This window comes from Sinocyclocheilus grahami, unplaced genomic scaffold (assembly GCF_001515645.1).
Source record: "Sinocyclocheilus grahami isolate Dianchi unplaced genomic scaffold, SAMN03320097.WGS_v1.1 scaffold284.1, whole genome shotgun sequence".
Taxonomy (NCBI): domain Eukaryota; kingdom Metazoa; phylum Chordata; class Actinopteri; order Cypriniformes; family Cyprinidae; genus Sinocyclocheilus; species Sinocyclocheilus grahami.
This window is the reverse complement of record NW_015505463.1, coordinates 630,379-641,352: the sequence shown is the minus strand read 5'-3', so window position 1 is coordinate 641,352 and position 10,974 is coordinate 630,379. Positions and strand designations below refer to the sequence as shown.

The following is a 10,974-nucleotide window of genomic DNA, read 5'->3' as shown; positions in this document are numbered from 1 at the left end:
CACAGCGTCACACACGGCGGCCTACAGTGAGCAGAAGCCGGGGGCTAGCGTGAGGAACGGCCGGAGGGTTAGAGTAAGCTTGAGAACGGCGCGGCCGGCGATTTCGACGAAGGAGCGTCCGGAAGGACATGTGATGACCCCGGGCTGGACTCCGCTTCGTCCACAGTGAAAGCCGATCCGGCGATCCACAGAGCAAAGTTGTAGTATTTCCTCAGCAACCAGCACGGATCAGCTCCAGGCATGACGAAGCAGATATCGTCATCTTTTGGAAGGCCAAACAAAGTAGTTTCGCTTTCATTACCAAGCACACAGTGCCTTCACGACATGGCGGCAGCAACAATACTACAGCGAGAATAAAAGTTACGCCTTCTTTCTTTGCGTGAACATTTGGGTGGCGTTATGCAAATCTTCCCACATAGCGACGTAGATATGTGGGGGCGTGTTAGAACGAGCCGTTTTAGGTAGGCATGGCTGACTCTTAACTTTTATAAAGAATATCTCTTTGGATTTGAGACTTTAGTCTTTGCAACTTTACAGATCTTCTTTATGCACCAAGAGCTTGTAACACTCCAAAGAGAAAGGAAAAATTGAAATCGCATCATATGACTCCTTTAAACTTCAAAAGGCTATGATTTCATTTAATAAACACCAGCGCTGCACGTTTCCGCATCAGATGCTGAGCTGCTTTGTATTCTTCTGTTACCGGGGAAACCGTTATATTTCTGCAGTTCCGAAAGCGCCTCCTGCTGGCAGAAAATCAATGAGCATTTTCAATAAGCCTGTTTTATTGGAGTAGGGTATTCCGGAGGCTGCAGTTTTTAGGTTTTAAATTCCGTTTTCTTAGAAATAAAGACTTGTGTCTTTGCGAGACTTGTTCATTAGCTGCAGCGCAGCACTTCACATCTGATGTCTGACCCACTACAAATCAAAAGTGCAATAAACTGTAAAAAAAACTGCGGTACAAATTAGTGTGTTTATTAGTACATTAATAAATGTAAAATAATTTGAATACAAATACTAGTTTACAGCATCCAGCAGCACAGTGAACTGTTTTGCACACCTAAATAGGCTAAATGGCGATTGCTGACATCACCTCGAACAATCAAGTTCATGCCAGCTCTTACATTAAAAATAAGATGTAAAGATAAAAAATGAATAGTTTCCATGGATCTAGTCTTTGCATCTGTTTGTTTGATGTTTGAATCAGGTCTCCTCTGTTGGAATAGAATTGGCTAGATGGCGCTGTCACAGAAAAATAGTATCCTAGTTGAAACGTGGTCCTGAAACTGCAGCCTCCGTTATTGCAGGAACACAGTATTGGAGTTGTTTTTGTTCAGACCAATGTGAAAATCGACCCATGTTTTTAAACCTGCAAACACGCAGAGCTGTAAATGCGAACTGGTGGATCGATAAGAAGATAATGCATTATAAAAATCTAAACAGTAAAATGTATGTTATTTTATTAATATAATAATTTATTGATAATAATTGTTTAAATTAATATAATAATTAATACTTTTGACTCGTCCATTTTATTTAAAATGGTTTAAAGGCTGAAATGTGAAGTGTATCATTTTATAAAAATTTTTGTTTTTGTTAACGTCTATCTGAACTGTAAATCATGTTTTTATAGTAATTTTACACTTCAATATGTTACTATAGACATTGCCCTACCCCGCTCATAATGGTATTAATTTTATTTGTGCAGGTCTTAAAAAAAGGTTTTAAAAAGTCTTAAATTTCAGTTTAAAATTCCTGCATTCTAATCCTGAATTAAGGCTTCTAAATGGCTAACCATTGTATTGAACACAGATAATTCATTGTTTATATCCTCTACTGTCAGTTACAAGCTGAGGTCAAACGTCTTGAAGAACTGAAGTTTAAAAATATTCAAAATGTTACTGAGGCCATTCGGAATGAGATTGCCGTATTCTGGGATAAGTGCTTTTATAGCTCTGACCAACGGCAAACTTTTGTGCCCTTTTATGATGGTGAGTAGTAATTTTCTATATTACATTGTTGACTTCAAAATCTGCCTGTCTTTTGTAATAAAATGAAGATTTAAAGGTTGCTTTTTTCCTAAGATGATTTCAGCGAGGAACTCCTAAGCTTACATGATGCAGAAATAGTGCGGCTTAAGCAGTACTATGAGGATCATAAAGATCTTTTTGAAGGTGTTCACAAATGGGAGGAAAGCTGGAGACTTTTCTTAGAGCTTGAAGTAAGTTGAACTAACTGAAAATATTCATCATATGCTTTTGCATCACCTAACTCTGCACATTTTGTGGTAGGAAAAGGCCAAAGATCCATCCAGATTCACCAACAGAGGAGGAAACCTTCTAAAGGAGGAGAAACAACGGGCTGATCTGGTCAAAAGTCTCCCCAAGGTAATTATGACATATATGTCTATATATATATATATATATATATATATATATATATATAGCACTCCTTCTGCTGACCAGCTTTTTGAAGATGCTGATTTCATTTTCCAGCAGGATTTGGCACCTGCCCACACTGCCAAAAGCACCAAAAGTTGGTTAAATGACCATGGTGTTGGTGTGCTTGACTGGCCAGCAAACTCACCAGACCTGAACCCCATAGAGAATCTATGGGGTATTGTCAAGAGGAAAATGAGAAACAAGAGACCAAAAATGCAGATGAGCTGAAGGCCACTGTCAAAGAAACCTGCAGTACCACAAACTGATCACCTCTATGCCACGCCGAATTGAGGCAGTAATTAAAGCAAAAGGAGCCCCTACCAAGTATTGAGTACATGTACAGTAAATGAACATATATTCCAGAAGGCCAACAATTCACTAAAAATGTTTTTTTATTGGTCTTATGAAGTATTCTAATTTGTTGAGATAGTGAACTGGTGGGTTATTGTTAAATGTGAGCCAAAATCATCACAATTAAAAGAACCAAAGACTTAAACTACTTCAGTCTGTGTGCATTGAATGTATTTAATACACTAAACTACTTCAGTCTGTGTGCATTGAATTGATTTAATACACAAGTTTCACAATTTGAGTTGAATTACTGAAATAAATGAACTTTTTCCACGACATTCTAATTTATTGAGATGCACCTGTAAATATACTGCCATAGGGTCAGTAAGATTTTTTTTTTTTTACTAAATTCATACTTTAATTCAGCAAGGATGGATTGAATTAAAGTTTTTTTACGTTCAAAGATTTCTAATCCAAATAAATAATGTTCTTTTGCACTTTCTATTCATCAAAGAATCCTGAAAAAATGAATCATGGTTTCTACAAAAATATTAAGCAGCACAACTGTTTTCAACATTGATAATAGAAATGTTTCTTGAGCACCAAATGAACATATTAGAATGATTTCTGAAGGATCATGTGACACTGAAGACTGGAGTAATTTCTGCTGAAAATTCAGCTTTGTCATCACAGGATTAAGTTACATTTTAATTTAAATTGTAATGATATCTCACAATATTACTGTTTTTACTTTATTTTTGATCAAATAACTGCAACCTTGGTGAGCATAAGGGACTTTATAAATCTTGCCAACCCAAAACTTTTGAATGGTAATATGATATAAGCTTAGTAGTAATTGAGTCTCTCTCATTTAGCTTGAGAAGAAGCTGAAGGCTGAGATTGAACAGTGGGAACATGAACAGAACAGAGAGTTTCAGGTGAATGGTCAAAAGTTCATGCAGTTTGTTACTGATCAATGGGAGTCGTACCGGCTGGAGAAAGAGCGGGAAAAACAGGAGCGGGTATGTGTGTATTTCACTTCACTGGGCATTGGGATATACATGTATTCTAGAGCTGTGAATTAAGTGTGATTTTGATGCATTAACCCAAGAGTAGTTTGTATTCAGGAATTATGCATTATTAGAGAATGACCAGTTGAAAACCATTAAAAAGATTTAACATTGATACATTTTAATAATACAAGAAGTTTCTTGCAGCAACTAAAGAAGAGCAAACAGACAGAGGTGGACATGGTCTATGGTACTGTGATCCGGACACCAACTAAACGAAGATTTCTGGGAAGCACAACACCTTGTAAAGCTCGAAAGGCAAGTACCAAAGGATTTTATTTCCTGATGAAGACAGCAGGTTTAAAGTCAACGTGGAACCCTCGCAGCCCATTTTAAATGTAATGTGTCTAATTTGTGAGTGGAAACAAGTATATCAGTAGAAAACATGCAATGCAAGACTTGATTTATTTAATGTTTTATCCATTGGGAATTGACTGGGTTGTGAAAAGTTCATGTTGATTTTATTCTCATTACACACCTTGATGCACAATACATTTTAAATGAATACATGGCTGTTGCAGTATTAACTCTGGCTTTTCCTCAGCTAAACGCTACCTCCAGTACTGGCACTTCTAACAGCACTATCCGATCTGTCTTTGGTGGTACTGTCTGCCATTCTCCTATATCACGCCCTCCGATTTCAGCAATCAAGGTCAGTGCACACCACGGCCATAACAAAACTATTATACTCAAGCTTAACTAATTTGCTCAATCCTTTACTGATTAACTAAGTTAATGTTACATCTTCCCTTACGTGTCTTCTTTCAAAGCAGGGTAATGTGAGGACTCCAGGCCACAGCAAACCTCCTCATCAAGGTTTGCAAGAACGCAATAAGGAGAATATCTGTCATCTAACTGGTGGCGTGGCTGGGATGACAAAGGTGCCAGCTAGTCCACAGCGTAACTTCAGCATTAACTCTGTCGCAAGCACCTATTCAGAATTTCAGGTAAACTCTTCATCTTCTCCATCAGTAACTCACAGTCTGGACAAAGAGAGCAAGAGCTTGAACTGAATTGTGTTTTAAAGGAATAGCTCGCCCAAAAATTACAATTTGCTGAAAATCCCCCTCAGGTCATCCAAGATGTAGATGGCTTTGTTTCTTTATCAGAACTGATTTGGTAAAAAATTTGAGAGTCCAAAGAGCTGATAAAAACATTATAATCCTCATAAATCCAGGCAATCAATTAACATCTAACATGAAAAATATGTGTGTAATAAACAAATCCATCATTAAGATGTTTTTAACTTGAAACTATTTAGGGGTGCTCCGATTGATCGGCTACCGATCACTATCGGCCGATAATCACGTTGGTATGATTGATCGGCGGCCTCTAAAAGGCCGATCTCAAGCAGATGACGCTGCCGTGAGAGGTTTGGCACGACATGCAGCGCACCGTCTCGGTCTCTTTCCGGTGCAGGTCAAATAATTATAATGCTAATTTCTTCATTAAATAATTTCTAAAGTAATTTGAAAACCTCGTGAGACGTCACCTCGCGTGCGCGCTCTCTCTTTCTCAAATGGCTTCAAATCACCACACATCGCGTCTGTCTATAAGCGAGCTGCACGCTGCACAGTTGACACAGGAATTGTCACTTGCACAATCGAGGCAGTGTCACTAAAGTTTATAAATTGCATTACTTTTTAATTCTTCCCAGTGTTTAATCATTCAGCGCCCGCACGCTCTCCTGGAGACCGTGTGCTCATGCACACTCGCAGCGCACACACATAATGCCAAGTTCACATTATACCATATGCAGTGCATACGTGGTGCGTATTTTTTTCACGCTCATGTTAATGAATTAAAGAGTTCACTGCACACGGCTGCGGCCGGCAGTGCGTTCAGGAGCTGTGTGTCTGCAGCAGTGCAGAGATCGTTTCCGCACCGAGTCTATTGCTGCGCTGCAAGAGCTGAATTAAAGTGACAGCTCATTGTTTGCTGTAAATATGAACATGGATTGACACAAAAATGTAGTAATTACACCATAAATGCATATAATTAAAGTCTACTGTGTTTCACAGTCAACACATATGGCTTTTTGGCTAGGTTTAAAGGGAAAGAGCACTTTTAGATAAACAAGGCAATAATAGATGGCACTCATGGAGGAAGGAAAACAAAGTTCTTTATGAACCGCAGGATTGCTTGTAATAAAGATTTAAATGCAAAAGAAAAGGCAGTAGAGCTGACTATTTCTGTCAATGGTAAGTTTGTGATAACGTAAGAAAAGTAGTTTAAATGTTTTGCCACTTGCATGAGCAACTTAATATATAAATCTAGAAGTAAATGCATTGAATAATGTGTTGCTTATTTATTGTGTTTAAACATGTCTGTGAAAGATTGTATTACTGTACTGCATAAAAAAAAAATTGCAATGCTGAAAAAGCATTTCCAGTGACAAATTTTTGGATTTGAAATCAAACTAATGGATAAATGTTGTGTTTGTGGTAAACAGCCACGGATCAGTAGCGGACTGCTGTGTGAAAGCTGCTTCCCCTCTCACAAGAGACACCTAAGAGGGGAATCCCCCCCCATTTTCAAAAACGAAATTCAGGCCCTGAATAAATGTATAAAAATCCTGACTGGAGTATCACTATAAATAGTTATAAATGATAAAAAGAAGGCTTTAAAAAGGTTGATATTGGTGATCGGATCGGCAGATACTGCTTTCTGTGATCGGCGATCGGTGATCGGCCTCAAAAATCCTGATTGGAGCACCCCTAAAACTATTGCTAAAATACAAGTCCTTTATTATCTATAATATTGGTTTCTCCAGTTAAAAAGTAGTCTCCTCTGAATCAGGAGAGAAATATGCACCCATTTCAAGAGACAACATTTCTAAACAAGATGTATCTGTGGATTTTGATGTCAGAGGACAACAGGGGATGGACTTGAGGAAGCGTTATTATGGATTATAAACTTTTATTTTGGCTAGAAGTGACAGTTTAAAGTTAAAATGTGTAGATGGATTTGTTTTTTACAACCATGCAGCTTTTCACTTCACAAGACGTTAATTGATGGTCTGGAGTGGATTATTGTGATGCTTTTATCAGCTGTTTGAACTCTCATTCTGAGGGCACCCGTTCACTGCAGAGGATCCATTGGTGAGCAAGTGAAAGAAACAAACTCGGCTACATCTTGAATGGCCTGGTGGTGAATGAATTTTCAGCAAATTTTCATTTTTATGAGTGAACTATTCCTTTAATGATACGAGCATATAAATGCCTATTTAAAAATTGGTGATACTGGCATAATGTTATGCTAATAAAATAAACAAAATTGTTTCTAAAGGAAGTTGTCAAGCCTGAATCCATATAATCAAGGTGTGTTAGAGATTTATTTCCATATAGCCTAAAGTTTGCCTATTTAACGGTATGGTTAAGCACACTGCTTAAACACCCTAGCTAACACGGTTTTAACTGTTTATATGTTACTGTATAATAAAACTAACACTTTTATGTATTTTACTAAACACTTTTATAAAGTATGTTGGAATAATGCATAGTCAGATGGTAGTTATTGAAATAACCCCTTGGGGTCTTTAAGAAAGGCAGGGTCCTGTATTTAGAAGAAATTATTGGCCGACTGTACATTGTTACATGAATACTTAACAAATAATATATTTACATTCTCACTTGAATTTTTATTTGAACTGTTGGCAGGTGGGACAAGTTCCATATGATTGATTTTTTATAATTTTATAAAAAACAAATAAATGAAGTTTTCATTCACCTCTGAAGGCATTTGTGGTGCATGTATTATATCTGATTAGTTGCTCTTTTACATCCTCTTGGCCTCTTATTTGTACTGGCCTGCTTTTTACCCCCTAATTCACACTTCTAACCAAGACTATCTCCATTTATTTATAATTCAGGTAATGCCTGACTGCCAACATCTGTCACTCTTTGTTCTACTACAGTATATAATGGTTTTTAGATTGTATTCTATGCTGTAAATATATCCAGTATATATTATGTATAATCTCATTGTTCAGAAACATATTTAAAAGTCAAAATGTCTCTTAATCTGTAATTTTCTTGTCACAGCGAGACCTCTCCAAGTCATCTAAATCAAAACATGTACCTGAAATCCTGAACTCAACCATCATTCAGCTTTAACTCTACTGCAACACTTTGTGCTATTAGGACTGGAATCTTTAGATGATGGCTTATGGGCTCTTGTTCTTTATAGCTATAGCTATGCATTTTTATATGTAAATGAAGGTAATATATATTTAAATGTCTCTGAGGTATTCTACATGTATGTTCACTTTAACACTAGGACAAGCACTGCATTTTCAGTACTTGTAATGTAACAAATGCATGTACATTTTAATGTTACAACTGTTCAGTTGTGCCTAACAAATTAAGACTTTTAAAAAAATAAATAAATTCTAGTTATTTCTCAGTATTGGTAATTTTGTCAAAGTCACAATGTGTTTTATGGTATGCTTTTGAATGTTTTGCACAATGTAAAATACTTTATTTCATTCTTTAAAGTATTGTACAATTCACTACATAAAAGTTCACTTTTGGACATTCTGTGAGTCCTGTCATTGTCTTAGTCGAACTATTTCTTCTGTCACTACTATCTAAGATTTTTGAATCTTGAATTGTTTTATTCCAAACAAGTTGCTATTTTATGTGTTTATGCAGTTGTTATATTCCTCAAGCATGTAAATTCACATCCAGTTGTTGCTCTTACTTAGCAATTTGTTACTAAGTTACATTACAAACAGCATATTTAAATAACGGATAAAAATAATGGAGCCACTGTAATAGAAGGTCTTACTATTACTATGACTTCTCTATTCTACATATCTTTCTTTTTAAGCACAAATTAATTGATTGATTGAAAAAGAAACTTTAATAGGAGTCTTAAAAACCTTTATTGATTTTAAACAAGTATATTTGCAGAAGAAAAACAATCTGCAGTTATTTGGAAAACACGCTTTTTGGTTTCACCGATCAAAATAATTATAAACAATCATGTATTCTCGCATATGTAAATGGAAACGTACAAATATAAACCCCAACGTTTTGCTAACTGAATTAAGAGGGTACATTATATTACATAGTCTCTACATTGTTTTGACTTCTTAAAATGCTTGTATGATGCGTGTATGTTTGAGTTGTACATGTAATTATATATCTGGCTTTATTAACTTTTTGCTATTCTTGGTTTTTAATATGTTATAAAATGTTGCTCTGAATAAAAAAAAGAGAAGAGATTAAACCAGTAGACCTTGACTAACTTCGTTTTACTGAAATGGCATAACATTGGTGATTTTTTTTATTTAGTTATTTTATTTTTATGATGATATATTCTCTAATAACTGTGGGAAATTGAAATCAATGTGGCGAATGTTTGGGTTATGCGGGGAGGCGGGGTCACTCGGGTAACCCGGAAGCAGATTGCGGTGAATGATGCGAACCTTTAGGGTCGAATGGGCAGACGGTAAAAAGATGGCGGATGACAAGAGCAAGATCACAGGCAATCATGACACTAATAAACGGTTCTGGAGCCCTTCCGTCCGAGGACCGGCGTTCGTGTTTATCTGTATATTGCTGGCGAAGCCTGCGCGAGCCACCACGCACTGGGTGGTGACGGAGGACGGCAAAATCCAACAGCAGGTACGAGACTGTCGTGTTTAGTCACTCCACTGTGACAAGATATTGACAGTTCTCAGCAGTAGCTTTCTAATCGGATTGTTCCTCACTGACACTGCTTTATACAGCTGTCAGACAGATGTGTGTCGATCTCATGTGTTGACAGCTGCTTATAACGATATAACAGCGCACTAGTATGTGGTGATTCAATACTACTGGCCAAATCATCAGCTTCTTGATGTCTTCTAACCTCTGACCTGATATCTGTCAGGCAGTGACTCTTGCTCAAAGCATGTGCGCGCGCATTGATTTAGCCTTTTTCATGCTCCCTCTTGTTTTCAGGTGGATTCTCCTCTTAACTTGAAACATCCCCACCATTTAGTTCTTTTCATGCAACAGGAGACTCGTGTGAACTACCTCAAGAAGTTAGAGGTGATGTTATGCCTCACATTCATCATAACGTAATCTTTTACAGTGAATTTTGTCTTGAAGAAGGCAGCTCTAGAGGTAAAGGTATGCTTCCCTGAACACTTGTCTGACAGTGAGTTATTGTACATTTTGCAGAAGCAACTAGTTGCTCAGAAGATTCACATTGAAGAGAACGAGGACCGGGATACTGGTTTAGAGCAGCGACACTATAAAGAAGATGCTGACTGTGTCACAGCTAAAGTTCCTCTGGGAGACTTGGATCTCTATGATGGCACTTTTATATCCCTGGAGAGCAAAGACATAAAGTAAGTAGCGTTTGCTTATGGAAGAAATATGTTTCCTTGTGGGTTTTTTTATGTGTATTGATCATTTCAGTTGTCATTGTAGAATATGCCATTCTGGTTTTATTGTTGTTGTTTTCTAGTCCAGAGGATTTTTTGGATCAGATGTCACCTCTACCTCCAGACCTGGAAAAACCTGACTGCGCTAAAATCCTCGACCTTCCTTATAGCATTCATGCGTTTCAGCACCTCAGGGTGAGTGTTTTAAGTGCTTTAAAGGGGTCATATGATGCTTTTTTTAAAGATCATTATTTTGTGTATTTGGTGTAACAGAATATGTTGACATGCTTTAATGTTCAAAAAACACATTATTTTTCAAATACTGTACATTATTGTAGGTCATATATGCCCCGCCTCTCTCAAACTAGGGATGTTCCGATCCGCCTCTTTTGCCTCCGATACCGATTCCGATACTTATTATTTTAGGGGGGCGGCTCGCCCCCCCAACGGCACCCCCCGCCCCCCTTGAAGAGCAAGTTAATTTTATTTAATTATTTTCTCTATAGCGCCTGATCACAACAGAAGTAATTTAAAGTTACCTTTCTTATAGAACAGGTCTATACCTCGTTCTTTTATTAAACAAACTGAATAGCCTTGTTATTTATCTTATTTACACGACGGCATGACATTTCTGTCTCTACGTTATGATCGTGCTCTCTGTATCACGCACAGCGGAGTTCCGCCCGATGCGCACGCTCACACACACACACACACACACACACACACACACACACACACACACAAGTAAGCCCACTCCCACTAGTATCATTTGAACAGTCAATAGCAAATACTTAAA

The 10,974-nt window shown here is 37.3% G+C and overlaps 2 protein-coding genes across 3 annotated transcripts in view; both read left to right on the top strand.

The window, feature by feature from the left end:
* The window catches only part of prc1b (protein regulator of cytokinesis 1b), a 20,832-nt gene extending 12,505 nt beyond the window's left edge, over positions 1-8,327 (top strand). The window contains exons 7-14 of one of the 2 annotated variants that reach the window (XM_016292359.1): positions 1,844-1,991; positions 2,085-2,221; positions 2,292-2,387; positions 3,608-3,754; positions 3,950-4,060; positions 4,347-4,454; positions 4,573-4,749; positions 7,846-8,327. In XM_016292359.1, coding sequence (XP_016147845.1) covers positions 1,844-1,991; positions 2,085-2,221; positions 2,292-2,387; positions 3,608-3,754; positions 3,950-4,060; positions 4,347-4,454; positions 4,573-4,749; positions 7,846-7,917 — 996 coding nt within the window. In that variant the 3' untranslated portion in view covers positions 7,918-8,327. The remainder of the gene's footprint in view (positions 1-1,843; positions 1,992-2,084; positions 2,222-2,291; positions 2,388-3,607; positions 3,755-3,949; positions 4,061-4,346; positions 4,455-4,572; positions 4,750-7,845) is intronic. The other variant, XM_016292360.1, reaches the window with a different exon arrangement.
* An 895-nt stretch (positions 8,328-9,222) lies between these two features.
* The window catches only part of ttc17 (tetratricopeptide repeat domain 17), a 25,640-nt gene continuing 23,888 nt past the window's right edge, over positions 9,223-10,974 (top strand). The window contains exons 1-4 of the mRNA XM_016292357.1: positions 9,223-9,432; positions 9,751-9,840; positions 9,973-10,142; positions 10,262-10,373. Of these exons, the coding sequence (XP_016147843.1) occupies positions 9,223-9,432; positions 9,751-9,840; positions 9,973-10,142; positions 10,262-10,373 (582 nt within the window). The remainder of the gene's footprint in view (positions 9,433-9,750; positions 9,841-9,972; positions 10,143-10,261; positions 10,374-10,974) is intronic.